Here is a 16,108-nt window from a genome sequence, read left to right on the forward strand (position 1 = left end):
ATGCGTGTGGACCATACATTCGTACGTACAACAAACAGTGTTCGGAAACAGGCGTAAGGGCTCGGACGTGTACTGGTATCAGTGGTCTGTCGGCCTCAGGTTTTTGTTCCAGTGCGAGAAACTTCACATGGGCACATTGGCGCATAACTGCTTGGAAATTTGGCTGCAGCAACACGGTGCTAGTCAGTTGTGTGAAGCCAATTGACTTGAGATTGTCTTGTGTTTGAAGAAATTTTAGGGACACCCTCCATCTGAACCGCTTGTTGTTGAAACATCCACTCAACCTCACAGTTCACACCGTGTAAAAAAAATAACTGGTAAGGAGCATTTGGCATTTCTTTGTTGTAATAATTCTTTTTTTTATGAGGGGGTGTTATTACCTCGACACGAGGACTAACCATATCTAGTATGTTGTAAAAAAAAGAACATATCTAGTATCTAAGGCCTTGTTTAGATTGCAAGTTTTTTCACTCTTTCTTCGTCACATCAAATCTTTGGACACATGCATAGAGTATTAAATGTAGATAAAAAAATAACTAATTACACAGTTTGATTGTAAATTACGAGACGAATCTTTTGAGCCTAGTTAGGCCATGATTGGACAATAATTGTCAAATACAAACGAAAGTGCTACAGTACTAAATACTGATTCCTAACCCCAATCTAAACCAGGCCTAAGCTAGTATAGCATATTTTTCATGTGAGTGATGACACTAAAGCTTGACATAATCTCAACTCCAAAATAGACATTTGGAGGCAGCAATGTTGATCAATTAACAGTCCTTTTCAAGTCCTCATAAAAACAACAACAACAACAACAGCAACAGCCACACACACAAAGCTTTTACACCAAACTAACAAGCAACACACAAAGCTTTTACACCAAACTAACAAGCAAGTTGCAAAAGGTATCTCCCGTCCACCGGTCGCATTTGGCCATCACTGACAGGATCAATGCACTACTTACTCGGGGTAACACTTTCTTCTTCTTCTTAGGGCATGTTTTTGTTCCCCTCCAAAACGCCAAATTTTTTAAGATTTCCTGTCACATCGAATCTTTGGACGCATGCATGAAGCATTAAATATAAATAAAAAATAAAACTAATTACACAGTTTAGACGAAATCCACGAGACGAATCTTTTAAGCCTATTTAGACTATGATTGGACACTATTTGTCAAATAACAACGAAAATGTTACAGTAGCATTTTGTCAAAAATTTCGGCATCCAAACGGTGCCTTATTAGTTTCGTCAAAAAAATGTTAGCGATAAAGCAAATACAAGTGACAAGTTTCTAAACGTTCCTGCAACTGGGCAGCAGGCCAGCAGTTAAGTATTGACGTCTCCTTTTTGAGCTGTGCATTCTACTCTGTGGACCAAAAGCAGAGCACGAGTACTGGAAGACTTGGGACGCAGTTGATGCACATGCATAGGACCGTTTGGTCTTGCACTCTGTAGCTGCACGGACACCTCTCCCATTCCCTCTGTAAATAGAGCCGGGTGGCATCACAGGCAACAGACCCAGAACCCCTCAATCAAAGTGAACAGAAAGAAGAACATGGCACAGTCGGCGAAGCTGCTGCTTCTCCTCCCTGCCCTAGTTCTGCTGCTCCTTGTTCAAGCGCAAGGTAACCAACGCACCCACACAGCTTCTGTGCTGAAATGAACCCCCTGTTTCCCTCTCAATTCTTCGCATGGTGGACGGTGGTTATTGACCCATGGCGGTCGTCTCGCGTCGTGCGTGCGTGCAGGGGCGCGGCCTGCGGCGGAGGTGGCGTCGAAGCCGACGAAGGCCACCAGCAAGTGCGCGGCGTCGAGCGTGACGGTGTCGCAGTCGAACACGGGCGACAAGGCCGGGTACGACCCGGTGTTCGAGGTGACGGTGCGCAACACCTGCCGCTGCGCCGTCCGCGCCGTGTACCTCCGCTCCGAGGGCTTCGCCAGCTCCGTAGCCGTCGACCCGCGCCTGTTCCGCCGAGAGGGGCGCGACTACCTCGTCGGCGACGGGCGCCGGATCGAGGCCGCCGCCGAGGTGCGCTTCCGCTACGCCTGGGACCGCGCCTTCCGGATGACCACCGCCAACGTGCACGACGACTGCTCCTGAGTCCTGAGTCCTGACTCGATCCATGGCCGTCGTCGGCGAAGACGATCGAGCTGGTCAATTTGGCTTCGCCGAGTGAAGTGCAGTAGCTCCTGTTCCCTGTAACGAGAGAGCATTTCGGTCCTTGATGAAAGGGACTTGTTGTCGTGATCGACAGGGAACTTACTTTTATCTTACACTTGTTTAGTGCTTAGTTTGCTGAATCATATAGTACTATAATAGTATAATATTCCCTGTCCGAACAAAAGTGTAATTTTGGTATTCTAAACTAAGTCAATGTTTATGAAATTAAATAAATGTCATTACATTCATTCCATGATATGTCTGTTTTGTATTATATATAAATATTGATATTTTTCTTTCGCTATATAAACTCCGTTAAACTTTAATTATATCCTTGAGTTAGTCTTAGCGAAGTGTCAGAGAACGCGCATGCTGCGAGTAACAAACAGTACTTGGATCGATGGCATGTTCTGAGAAAAGAGGCAAAAGGTGCGCGGTACCACCTTTTTGGTGCAGAGATTTTCAGGTGCCGGCCGGGAAGGAAGGAAGGAGCTTTTTGCATAGTTGCCGCTACTTGGCAGCGAAGGAGCTCAGGCCTGGTCTAGTTCCTCAAAATTTTCACTTTAAACTATCGCATCGAATCTTGTGGCACATGTATGGAGTATTAAATATAAACGAAAAAAACTAATTATATAGTTTGGTTGGAAATCGCGAGACGAATGTTTTTAAGACTAATTAGTCCATGATTAGCCATAAGTGCTACAGTAACTAACATGTGCTAATGATGAATTAATTAGGCTTAATAAATTCGTCTCGCAGTTTCCAGACGAGCTATGTAATTAGTTTTTTTTATTAGTATCCGAAAACCTCTTCCGACATCCCCGAAACATCCGATATGACGTTCAAAAATTTTCATTTCACGAACTAAACACACCCTTAATAGCTAAGGCATGTGTAATGCCTTGAAATTGCCTCAAACTTTCTGATCTGTTCGTTTGGGCTTGTTTGGCTGATAAGCTATGGCTGAAAGTACTATTGATTGATTTGGTGTGAGAGAAAAATACTATTCGTTGGCTAAAAAAATACGGCTAATAAGCCAAACAAACCCAAACGAACATAGCGTATGGCTGTGTCTTTTGGTTTTATGGCGAGGACAGATGGGATCATCTCATCCATACTTTTACTTTTAGGGATATGATCCTGTTGGCTTGATCGTTTCTATGGCTTATAAGCCGGCTGATGTTATTTTGTTGTGAGAGAAAAACACTGTATCGTGCCTGATAAACATGACTGATACGATCAAGCGAACAGGATGATCATCTAAATGGGATCTCTTTTGGTTTCTTTTAAGTAGTTTCTTTGATTAAGTAGATTGGATGACACTTTTTTTTTGTTTTGGTTGGACGAGACTTTAAATGGGATGTGTCGATTTTCTGCTTATGTGGATGGACTTGGACGATTTTATTTTTAGATTTAACTGCAATACAATGAGAAAAACGATCATATCACAAATTAAATAAGTAGTCTAGGAGATAAAACTACTTGAAGATTGTTAAGAAAAATCAATTAACGCTATTGGCCTATTTCATCAATCTCGAGGATTTGTCGTGTGAGCAGTGCTTCCGTCCGCTCCGCCTCCGCAGCGAGCGAGCACGGCCAGGCAGTGAAACCTGCAGTCTTGCGAGCTTTTGCCTGGGGCTTGGTAAACCCACGTTCACTGGCAGCTGGAAGCCTTGCCAGTTGCCACTTGGCTGGTCAAAGTGTCGTGGTGGTTCTGGTCCATTTCAAACATTTCACGGTAGTTTGCCGAGACATTATATGCATGCTTTAATTGTTCTGTGAACATGTTTGCATGGAATCCATCAGAAGCTTTGCTTTAAAGATCGAACTGGTGGTTTTCTAGTCGCCCCTTATACCAGTAGATTATGTTAAATAAAAAACACTTTCAATTTCTCATTCAAGGCTGCAAAAAGGAGACACTGGTAATCGGTGAAACTAGTCCATCAAGTTCTTCACGGACTAATCTTAAATAAAAAAAGTTCAAATTACTCCTCTCAAGTTTAGTCAACATGAAAATAAAACTCCAATCTATTTTTTGGTTTTGTTTACTTCATTCCGTTCAATTTTACCTCCTAACAAGATTTATTTATTTCTTGTTTTTCATGAAAGATTTGAGTTTTATTTTAAAATTTGAGAGGTGGTACCAGACACCATGATTTTTGTTAAAAATACGTCATAGTTTTTAATAATTATTTTGATAGGTTGGGATATTTAAAAATAAATTAAAACTTGGGATGTAAAGTTGTATAAGACTTAATTATGAAAAAAATCATAATTTGATTCGTGGGGTAAATTGGAAATAAAAAGCAACCTGTAAACGAAGAAATAAAAAAATACAATTGTTGTTACGGTAGACCACATTAAAATAGTTGGGGAAGTAAATCAAACTAAATGCTCTCTTAGTACCTACCACTAATCAAAATTGCTAATCTATACTCTCTCATTGTTCATTAGCTAATGAATACCACCCATATACATTCTCTATCCTCTACACATTATCATAAACTTTGTCAGCTGATTATGTATGGTTTCCATCCATACTCATAGATTTCTCTTTCTATGGTTAACCATGAGCCTTTATATATACATTTAATTAGAACCCAAACTTAAGCTGTGGTTGTTTTTCTTGCCACCTATACCCCGTGACGCCATGAACCCAAATTTGTTACTATAAAATATATCATTTTTTATTACTTTTACAATAATATTTTTATCCATCTTAAGTAAAAAGTATTATTTTTATCCAACAATAACCCATAACATCATGAAGCATTGACCATATATGTTTCTGATTCTTTTAAAAATTTTAGGTATTTTGTTTTTCTATAGTGTATCTGATGAGAATTAACGTGAACATTCTATCTGCCTACTATTACGGTTTAATCCAATTATTAGTTTATTCTCAGGGAACAGATTGGTTTTGCACCATTTCAATGCTTCAAAAAGAGCCTGGAGTTAACCAGACTGTCAGTCTGTGCCAAATTTCGGAAAGCACCGTGATGAACATCTTTGTTAAAGACGGGTGGAGGTTTATTAGCAACAGACTCAGTGCTTGAAACTTTTGTCTTGTACTGGTGTATACAAGAGAGATTTTGTCGCTTTGTAGTTCCTGTTTCATTGGAAGTAGTATTAATCACTAGCTTTGTGCATCCCATGTATAGGTGGATAACGAATCTGCCCTACCTTTTTTCCCCAAGTTCTCTTTGAAATTAACATGATTTTATTTAGGCAAAATTTGCCAAAGGACATCGTTGAAACATGGCTTTTTCCATAGACCATTTAAAAAACATGTCTTTGCCAAAAGACATTAAATCTCTGACTAGTATGCTACAAGACACTAAGCCTATTATTATATTTAGTTTTAACAGACAGCCATGCAAATGACGAATATGCCGTTTTATCCTCTTTTTGAATGGCTCGTACACTCGCGTCGTACGGAACAGCCGCCGAAGGAGGCGAGGAGCAGGCTGAGCGGGATGAGCGCCAGGTCCTCTGGCAAATTTAGATTTATGATGCCTTTCGGCAAAGACATGTTTTTTAAGTGGCCCACAATCTAACGATGTCATCTGGCAAATTTTGCCTTTTATTACGGTAAGACTAGCGCCCGAATGTCCGGACGGTTATGCGCGTCTGAACGCCCGCGTCTGCTCCATCCTGGTCGCTCGGCTTCACGCACCGCCTGCGCTAGCTCCGCTTCCCGTGGCCACGTTCGGACCGCTCCCTTCCGCTTCACTTCCCACGCCACCCGGATGATTCGGCCCCATCTCTTCCACACCGGCACCTCGCCCCGCCTCTTCCACACGCTCGGATGACTCCCCACCTCTTCCACACTAGTGCCGCGCGACCTGCGCCTCCTCACCACATCGACGCCGCCATGGCTCCTGCGCTAGCTCTCTCTATATCGCAACAACCCTACATCCAGATCTACTTTTACAATACTTAGATGAAACAATTGCAACATACTTCTATAGCAGATGAAACATCTGGAACATACATTTGCAACAGAGGCATTGCAACATATGCAACATCTATATAAAAACTTACAACATGCATCTGAAACAGATGAAACATTATGAACATACTCTTGCAACATAGTATAATCATTGCAACATGTGCAATATCTGAAAACTACTATTGTAATTGCATCTAGCCCTTTAGTGGGTTTTGGAGAATTCGATGACAACACATTAAAGGTCTACCAAGTTTGTTAAGTGTTGAACAGAAAAAATTGAATTTATTGCATACACTTGTGGATTGTGGAATGAGAAGTGTATATAGGTTTGTCGATATTTTACCACCAATAGCTTGCCACGGGGGTACACGGGACAGTTGTTCGGGCTTCGGCGAATAGTGGAACTCGGCGGTTACGCAAAAAGACTCACGATTTATACTGGTTCAGGCCCTCGACTTGGTCGAGTAATAACCTTACATCCAGTTCGACGTTAGCCTGTTTGCGTCGTATTGCTTTGAGTATTGGGTGTATTCCGTCGCGTCGTTTACAAGGGATATCCTCACCAGCCCTTTATAGTCCAGGTGCTGAGAGGAGTTGTTTGTGTTCTACTCAGATACAAGGTCAGAGTCCTAAGCTATGCTTCAGGCGCCTTTCCTTGTATAGTCCGAATTGGAGTTTTGGTCTTGCACGTTGCTCTGCTCCGTATAGTACGGTCTATGGGGGGCCCGTAGAGTTCCCCATCGATAAGCCCCCGAGCATTTCATGATTGAGCTTCAAGGGCCGAGTTGTTGTAGACTTGATTTGGGTTCTTCTTGAAGTGAAATCTTGAGATGGTCTTCTTTGATTCTTCTTCTGACTGATGTGCACTTTTGCTGAAAAAATGCACTTAGTGAGTGCAGCCCCCGAGCCTCAGCTGTTTGGCACAAAAAGCTAGAGGGTCTTTCTGTCTTGATGTCCTCCGAGTTCTTTTCCTTTGAGTGCAGCGAGTGCAATTTTTGAGTGTAGCCCCCGAGCCTCTTGTTTTTTGGTACAAAAAGCTGGAGGGTCAAAAAATTAAAAATGTACTTTTCTGTGGTGGGTACTTGCAGCCCCCGAGCCTTCTTCGGGTTCTTTTCTTTCGAAAAGAAATCGGATGAAGGGTCTTGATGTGTTGTCGTTTGTTGTAGTCTTGAGTTCTTGTATTCTTGGTCCTTCGTCTTCAAATCCGAGCCCCCGGGCATAGTTGAAGCGAATGCCGAACCCCTGAGCTTAGTGTTTGACTAAGCCGTGACTAAGCCATGATGTTCTTCTGAGTTGTTTTTATTCATCCAGGTCGTTTCTAGACTTCTCTAGTTCTTGATGTACCTCTTCCAGGTTGTTTGCACTTTGTCCAGGTTCTTTCTGAACTTGTATGTACCTCATCCGGGTTGTTTTCTGATCACTCCAGGTTCTTTTTTGTCTTGATTTCTGTTCCCAACTTGTCTAGGTTGTTTTTCTTCAATATGGGTTCTTTCTGATCTTGACTTGATCTCTGTCTCTCCTTGTTGGGGTTCTTTTCTGATCAATCCATGTTGTTTCTTGACTTATCTGAGTAAAGTAGTTCTCAGGAGCGTGTTTTTCCTGATCTCATGGTACAGATGTAGCTTTCCTCTAATTCCACTGGGTTCTTTGCTGCCACTCTAGAATGATCTCCTTTGCTTTCTTTGTTGAATTTATCAGATATTGTACTCTGTTGTAATCCTAGTATCTTCTTGATCAGAGGAATAAAAGGTTGTATTGTCTAAGTTGTTGTCCGACTTGTTTGGAAATGTGTCCGAGCTCTTTTTGTTTCGGTTGCCTCTGTGTAAACATACTCGACTTGTAGTATATTATTTTCTCAGTAACTTTCTTGTGAACGGATTGATAGCCGTTGTGGTGTGAACGGACCGTTGCTCTTCTCTGGTGCGTACTGTAATTATTGCTATAATGGTAATTTTTGGTGACCGTTTTCACTTGGGTCGCGTGGGCCGTGTATTTTTCCCTTTATAAAAATGACTGCCCTATTACTGTTGCTCCACTTGCCTTTGCCTTGAAAAATTCCCCAATCTCAGTCGAAACCCTAGCTCCGTTGTGCCTTCGATCCCTTGCTATTTCCGTCCAAATCTTGTCTTTGCTTTTCTGAGATGGTGGCGAAGAACAATAGCAAGAATAAGAGCAAATCTGTCGACGAGGAGGCGGCGCTCAAGGTGATCGAGAACACCAAATTTGTTGTGATGCGGATAATGCAGAGGCAACTCCCCAAGCCGTCAACTTCGAAGGCGGAGTTGGATCTACTTGTTGCTCATGGCCTTCTTCAGGAGAAATGTCTCTCTAATTTCTCTGGTCCTGATGAGCACGATATCCCTTCTCCCACTCTGAATCAATCTGTTCTTTTTGTTCCTTTTGTGCGGGCGGGGCTCTGTTATCCCCCTTTCGATTTCTTGCTTGAGTTTCTTGGATCCTATGGGATTCAAATCCATCATCTTACCCCTAACGGTGTTCTTTTTGCATTTTTGCGAGGTTTTCGTTGGAATTCCTCCAAATCTTCTTCTTTTTCGTCATTTTTTGTGTGCGTCTGTCGGACGGAAATAATACTCCTTTTCTCGGCTATTGCCTTATCCAATCCCATCAGGGAGTCTCTTTCCCTTCTCCTACCCTTTCTGATTCTGTTAGGAATTGGGCGGAGAAGTGGTTTTATATTTCAAAACTTGCTCTTTCCTTTTCTCATGATCTCTCTGTTCTTCATGTTCCCCTCCCTATCTGGAAGGATAAAATCTCTTCTGCTGAGCGCGCTGCTCTAAAGCCTGTGCTCTCTCGAGTTGCATTGCTTAAACAGGCAAGCTTGACTAGCAATTGTATAGTTGCTAGTTTCTTGCGTCGCCGGGTGCAACCTCTTATGCAGAGGGTGCATTATGGCTTTGAATATACTGGGACCTCAGATTCTTCCTGACTTGTTCCTGATGTTGAGTTGCCTGAGGAGGTCGTTCTTGAACGCCTGGGGCGTATTCTGTGTGGGGTCTCTATAATGCCTGCTCGTGTTGAAGAGTACGATGTTGTTCATCCTCCTCATGAGGTAAGTGGTAATCTCCTCCGAGTTCTTTTGGGTTCTTGCACTTCGTATTCTGTTTTTGACTTTTTTCTTCTTCTCTTACAGGCTTTTGGTCGGGCCTTTAGGCTCGAGGTGGCTGTTGTCGTAGCTGGAGAGGTGGCTGCTGAAGAGCCCGCCGAAGAAGGAGATGAAGATGATGATGCTGTTGCCAGTCTTATGGTGGTAGCTACCACCGTGCTGGGTTCTTCTTCCACCAGGTTGTCTACTAGCTTATTTGAAGGTCAACACTTCTATGTTGAGTATGTTCCTGATCCTCGGATTGCTCAATATATCTTGTTATCTAGGAAGCGGCAGACTGAGGCTGCTTCTAAGCAGTCGTTGCCCAAGAGGCGACGCTCAACTCGTCAACATCCTCCAATAGGTAATATTCTCGTAGGTGAGCTTGTGCTAAGCCTTTCCCGAGTTGTTTTCCTAGCTTTGTTTTGATTTGTCTTGCTAATTCGGGCTCTGTTTGTTGCTTTAATAGATGGTCACTCTGTTATTGTTCATGAGGAGGAGTCTGATGATAACGTTCCCCTTACTCCTCACCCGTAAGTTTTTCTGCTGTAAATTTCCTTGTGCTTGTCTTTTTGCTCATTTTCTAAATAACTGAATCGTTTTTTTTTCAATATAGTCGTAAACCGGCACCCTGTGCCCCTTTTGTGATAGTTGTATCTGCTTCTGTTCCGGAGGCCATCCCAATCCCTTCCTTTGAGGTGGTTGAGGATGATTTGTTCAATGTGCCACTCCCAAATCTTGGCTTCTCAGGGGTGGCAAGTAGCTTCAAGAAGGTTATCAAGTAAGCTCTAGCTTCTTTTCTCTTTGTCCTGATAATTTTTGCTTCTGTCTTTGATTAATCCGGGTTCTTTTTCAAATGTAGGTCTTCAGAAGGTATTTCTTCCTCCCTAGCTCTTGATGCTAGGGATAATTTGCAGGATTCTGCTGCTGCTCAGCTTCTTTTTTGTTTTGTGCTTTTGCCTTTTGTTTAGTCTCATTTTTGCTAAACAAAATCTCTTTTTTGTAGCTTCTCCTCCTCCTGCTCCTTCTCTTGTAGCACGAGTTGAGGAGGAGGCTAATGCTACTTTGGCGACTCCCCTCGTGGGGCGCCAGGTTGAACAAAGCTTGAGTAGCCCTTTTGCTGCCCCCCAGCTGCCGGCTGCGTCATCCTTATTGGACATCCCGGAGTCATCTGCTCGTAATGATCGAGTGGAGGAGCCCATCGGGAACAACCCTTTTTCCACTGCTGCTGTTGGAACCGCTGATGCTGGTCAGCTTTCTTCTCCCTCGCTGAGCACTCTTATGCTGACTCAAAGCGAAGAGGAAGTGGCTCAGCTGGGCCATGTTGAGTGGTTGGCTGAGGTGCTCTCTTTATGGGAGAACTTTTTAGGCGCATATGGCGCCAAACTCAAGGTATCCGAGTTCTTTTTGACTTTCGATATTGGTTTCTTCTGCTTCTGTCTCACATATTTTTGCTTTGCAGTCTTTACTTCAAGATCAGTATGTCTTGTTTGTTCCTCATGAGGTGCAATTTACTGCCATTGCTGAGGCTAATTTGAAAAGAAAGGAGGATGAGCTGGCTCAGGCTAAAGTTGTCCTGACTTATGAGAAGGAGCAGCGTGCTCTGATGGAGGCTGCCCTTAATGCCAAGGTGCTTGATGCTGAGAAGGCGCGTGATACCGCTCAGGCTGAGAATTCTGACTTGAAGGAGAGGCTGGCTGGTAAGTTAATCTTTTGTTGATCGGCTGCTTTCCCTTGGTTTTGCTCTTTTTTCTTTTTTGAGTTGTTGATTTGCTTTCTTTCAGCTCTTGCTTGTGAAAAAGAAAATTGGTTGAAAGATAGGGAGGCGATAACTGACACCCTCCATACTTCACAAAATCAGGCTGAGTCTGTAAGTACCCTTGCTGATTTAAAACTGAAAGAAACCCAAGATATTCTTGCTCAGGCAAAATTGATACGATCTGGCACTGACCGAGATCTTGTTTAGGCCATAAAATCTGTTCGAGATCTGCAGGCAAAGTTGAAGGCTGCCCATGAGCAATTCCGGGTCTTTATGCTATAGTCAGTCCAATTATTGCTTCAGTCTGTCGGCTAGAAGACAGGGATCTAGGCCTTGGAGGTATAATACCGGTGCTTTCTTCACAGTTTTATGATTTTGTAAAAAGTGGCTTTCACCGATGCATCAACAATGTGGTTTCATATGTCTGGGTTATTGCCCCTGATGCCCTTCTTGAGCGGATTACTGAAGCTTCTATATCGGCTGATTTTTCAAGACAGTGGGAGGAGGCTAAAGTAGAGCTTAGTGGTCTATCAGACAAAATTCTTGATCAAATGAATGTACTTCCTCCTCCTCCGTCTTCTTGAACAGATGTGAAAAGTCAACTTTCTTTTGATGTCCTTGTAATATACTTTGTCTCTGAATTTTTAAGATGTGAGCAGGCTTCATCCTGTCTTTCTTTTCTTCTGATTTGTCTTTGAACGATATGAGCAGGCTTTGACCTGTCTTTCCTTGTGGCTTTTTCGTGCTTTGCCATAGCTTGTTTCTTCTTGGTGATGTAGAGTTGACGGAGTTGATTATACTTTTCTTGGGATAATCAACTGATTTGTACTGTAGATCTGCGTCATTCTTGGGGTAGGGTAGTTCTAAGGGCAAGCTCCTGAGTTGTACTTGTTACTTGTGCCTGCTTCTGGGGCGAAGTGGTCGACCATATTGCTCTTGGAGTAAATGGCTAAGTTGTTTTTTGCTGATTGTTCTACTCTTGGGGTGTAGTAATCGCTTGACTGAGTTGTAGAGTTGATTGCACTTGTTCTTTGTGTGGAGTAGTCGATTGCACCGCTCTTGGAGTAGGCGACTGAGTTGTTCGAGTGATTGTACTGCTCTTGGGGTGAAGTAGTCGATTGTACCGCTCTTGGGGTAGGTGACCGAGTTGTATATTTGTAGATGCCTTCTTGTTGGACGAGGTAGTCAATCGTACCGCTCTTGGGGTAGGCAACCAAGTTGTTGTAGTGCTTGTGCTGCTCCTTGGGCGAAGTAGTCGATCGTACCGCTCTTGGGGTAGGTGACTGAGTTGTTTTTGTAGATAGCGCCGCTTGTTGGGCGTAGTAAACGATCGTACTGCTCTTGGGGTAGGCGACCGAGTTGTTTTTGTAGATAGCGCCGCTTGTTGGGAGTAGTAAACGATCGTACCAGCTCTTGGGGTAAGCGATCGGACCCGTATAGCACAACTGTTTCCGGGTTGGCTGTTTGCAGGGTAAGTAAGCAAGCGTACCAGCTCTTGGGGTAAGCGATTGCGCCTGTTTAGCAACAACCATTTCCGGGTTGAGCTGATGCAGGGCTGCCCCTTTTTCCTCAACCTGATTATGGGTTGGTTCTGTCCGTTGGACAGGGCTGTCAGTCATACCATCTCCTTATGGTTGAGTGACAAAATTGCCCGTGTAGCGCAACCATTTCTGGGTTGGCTGTTAACAGGGAAGCCCCTTTTTCCCCAACCTGATTATGGGTTGGTTATGTCCGTTGGACAGGGCTTATATATTTGAAGTCGTTCTTCTTGAAGAATTTCTGCTTTATTTCTCTTGAAGCTTGAGTACAATATGTTGTACTAATTATAGAATCCTTTGAGTTGGCTGATATGCCAAGTATTCTTCACTGGTATTTCATCTGGAATAATCAACTCGTATGTGCCGAGTCCTGTTGCATTTTTCACGATGAAGGGTCCTTCCCATGGACTGAGTAGTTTGTGTCGTCCATCTTTCTTCTAGATTAGTCGTAATACTGAGTCCCCTGGCTTTAGTGATCAGGGCTGAGTACTTTTGTCATAATGTCTTCGTAGTCCTTACTGATATCTTGCATTTTGGATTATTGCACTGTCTCTTATTTCTTCTATTGAATCAATTTCTAACCGCCTTGTTTCTTCGGCTTCGCCTTCTTCGTATTGTTCTATTCTTGGAGATAGCCATATCAAGTTGGCTGGTAGTACTGCTTCTGATCCGTAGACTAGAAAGAAAGGTGAGTAGCCGGTGGCTCTGTTGATCTGGGTTCTTAAACCCCATACTACTTTTGGTAGTTCGTCGATCCATTTTCCACCATAATCTTTCAAATCTTCATATAATCTTGGTTTTAAGCCTTGTAATATGAGTCCATTTGCTCTTTTGACTTGTCCATTGGCCTGTGGGTGTGCTACTGATGCAAAGTCGATTTCTATCCCACAATCTTTTGCCCAGTATTGAAATTCTCTTGCTATAAATGGTGAACCAAGATCCGTGATTATTCTATTGGGCATGCCGAACCTATGCGTGATGTCTTGTATGAATTCCACTGCCTTTTCTGCACTGTATTTGACCAAAGGTTTATATTCAATCCACTTTGTAAATTTGTCGATTGCCACAAATATGTATTTGAAGCCTCCTTTTGCTTTTTTGAGTGGTCCTACTTGATCCAGCCCCCAGCATGAGAACGGCCAAGCTAGTGGTATGCATATCAAATTATGAGCGGGCACATGTGATTGTCTAGCAAACATTTGGCAATTCTTGCATGTTTTGACGAGTTCTTCTGCATCTTTGAGAGCTGTTGCCCAATAGAACCCGGTTCTGAATGCTTTGCCGACCAGTGTCCTAGAGGCTGCATGATTTCCACAACATCCTGAGTGGATTTCATCTAAGATTTCCTTTCCTTTATCTGTTGGAACACATTTAAGCAGTACTCCAGATGATGCTGCTCTTTTGTATAGTTTGTCTCCCACCACAACGTAGTTTTTGCCTCTTCGTATAACCTGGGTTGCTTCTGCTTTGTCTTTGGGTAGTTTCTTCTCTTTGATAAAATCAATGTATGTTTGTCTCCAATCATTTTGTATGACCATGATCTGTCTTGATTGGTCTGGTTCTTCTGCTTGATCTATTTCCATTGGATCTGTTGTCTCCTTCTCCTTTTCTGTATTCCCGGGTTGTTTGATAGATGGGGCTGCGAGTTCTTCTACAAATATACCAGGTGGTACTTTTGCTCTATCTGATCCCAGTTTGGCTAGCACATCTGCTGCAACGTTGGAATCCCTTAGTACATGATGGATTTCGAGCCCTTGGAAATTTTTCTCCAATTTTCTGACTTCTACACAGTATGCATCCATATTGTCTTTTGTTACAATCCCAATCCTTGTTGACTTGATTGATTACTACAGCTGAATCACCGTAGACAAGTAGCCTTTTGATCCCAAGTGAGCTTGCAACTCGTAGACCATGTATTAATACTTCATATTCTGCTTCATTGTTAGTTGCCTGCCAAAGTATTTGTAGCACATACTTTAACTGTCTCCCTTCTGGTGATATGAATAGTACTCCTGCTCCGGCTCCTCCTAACTTTAGGGAACCGTCAAAATACATTTTCCAATGGTCAAGTATTGGTTCGGGTTCTTTTTGACTGATTTCTGTCCATTCAGCAATGAAGTCGGATAATGCTTGAGATTTGATTGCTGCTCTTGGTTTGAAGTCTAGGTTGAGAGCACCAAGTTCTACTGCCCATTTTGATATCCGACCTGTTGCATCTTTGTTACGTAGAATGTCGTGAAGTGGAAAATTGGTTACCACTGTAATCTTGTGTTCATGGAAATAATGTCTCAGCTTTCTTGATGATATCAACACTGCATAAAGTAGTTTTTGCACATGTGGGTATCTCACTTTTGATTCTGTTAGTACTTCGCTTATGTAACAGACTAGTCTCTGCACTTTGTAAGCGTGTCCGGGTTCTTCTCTCTCAACCACAATTGCTGTGCTGACAATGCTCTTGGTTGCTGTAATGTATATCATCATGTCCTCTTTGCCTTTTGGTGGTGTCATTACTGGTGATGATGCCAGGTATTCTTTTAACTTTTGGAATGCTTCTTCTGCCTCTTCTGTCCATTCAAAATTTCCTACCTTTTTCAATAATTTGAAAAAAGGTAGCCTTTTTTCTCCTAGTCAGGAGATGAATCTGTTGAGTGCTGCCATGCATCCTGTAAGCTTCTGTATGTCTTTAACTTTCTTTGGAGGTTTCATATCCATGATGGCTTTAACTTGCTTTGTACTTGCTTCAATTCCTCGGTTGCTGACTAGAAATCTGAGTAGTTGTCCTGATGGGACCCCAAAAACATACTTTGTGGGGTTTAGCTTCTATTGCCATGCTTTTAGATTCTTGAAAGTATCCTCTAGGTCTTCTATCAATCATCCGGGTTCTTTTGTCTTGATTACTACATCATCAATGTATGCTTCTGCGTTTCTTCTGACTTGACTCCCCAAACAAGTTTGAATTGCTCTTTGATATGTTGCTCCTGCATTCTTTAGCCCAAAAGGCATTGATTTGTAGCAATATGCCCCAAATGGTGTAATGAACGATGTCTTGCTTTGGTCTTCTTCTCTTAGAGATATTTGATGATAGCCTGAATAGCAATCTAGAAAGGATAATAGAGCTAATCCTGCTGTTGAGTCGATGATTTGATCAATCCTTGGTGGAACATATGGATCTTTTGAGCAATGTTTATTGAGGTCTGTGTAGTCAATGCACATGCGCCATTCTTTTGAATTCTTCTTCTCAACTAGTACCGGGTTGGCAAGCCAATCCGGGTTGATTATTTCTCTGATGAATCCCGCTGCCATGAGCTTAGTGATCTCTTTTTTGATTGCTGCTTTTCTGTCTGGAGCGAATCTTCGTAGCTTCTGCTTAACGGATTTGGACCCTTTGTTCACATCAATTATGTGCTTAGCCAACTTTCTTGGGACCCCTGGCATGTCGGCCGGCTTCCAAGCAAAGATATCTTTGTTGTCCCGAAGAAAGTTGGTAAGCGCAAGTTCCTATTTGGGATCAAGATTTGCACTGATGATTGTCGTCTTCTCCGGGTCACTAGTCAATAACTCAATAGTCTTGGTAGCGGCTTCTTTCGGTGGT

At 42.7% G+C, this 16,108-nt stretch overlaps 1 protein-coding gene across 1 annotated transcript; it reads left to right on the forward strand.

The window, feature by feature from the left end:
• The first annotated feature begins 1,415 nt into the window (after nt 1-1,415).
• Nucleotides 1,416-2,422, forward strand: LOC136481931 (TPD1 protein homolog 1A-like). Its single transcript, XM_066479209.1, has 2 exons — nt 1,416-1,628; nt 1,752-2,422. The coding sequence occupies exons 1-2, from the start codon at nt 1,559-1,561 to the stop codon at nt 2,102-2,104; spliced, it is 423 nt and encodes a 140-aa protein (XP_066335306.1). The 5' UTR covers nt 1,416-1,558; the 3' UTR covers nt 2,105-2,422.
• Nucleotides 2,423-16,108: the final 13,686 nt, after the last annotated feature.

This window comes from Miscanthus floridulus, chromosome 9 (genome assembly GCF_019320115.1).
Source record: "Miscanthus floridulus cultivar M001 chromosome 9, ASM1932011v1, whole genome shotgun sequence".
Taxonomy (NCBI): domain Eukaryota; kingdom Viridiplantae; phylum Streptophyta; class Magnoliopsida; order Poales; family Poaceae; genus Miscanthus; species Miscanthus floridulus.

Bases quoted from the DNA above. Each gene is read 5' to 3' on its own strand.
- LOC136481931 (XM_066479209.1), top strand. From the start codon at position 1,559: ATGGCACAGTCGGCGAAGCTGCTGCTTCTCCTCCCTGCCCTAGTTCTG. The intron at 1,629-1,751 runs GTAACCAACGCA...GCGTGCGTGCAG, and splicing joins GCTCCTTGTTCAAGCGCAAG to GGGCGCGGCCTGCGGCGGAG.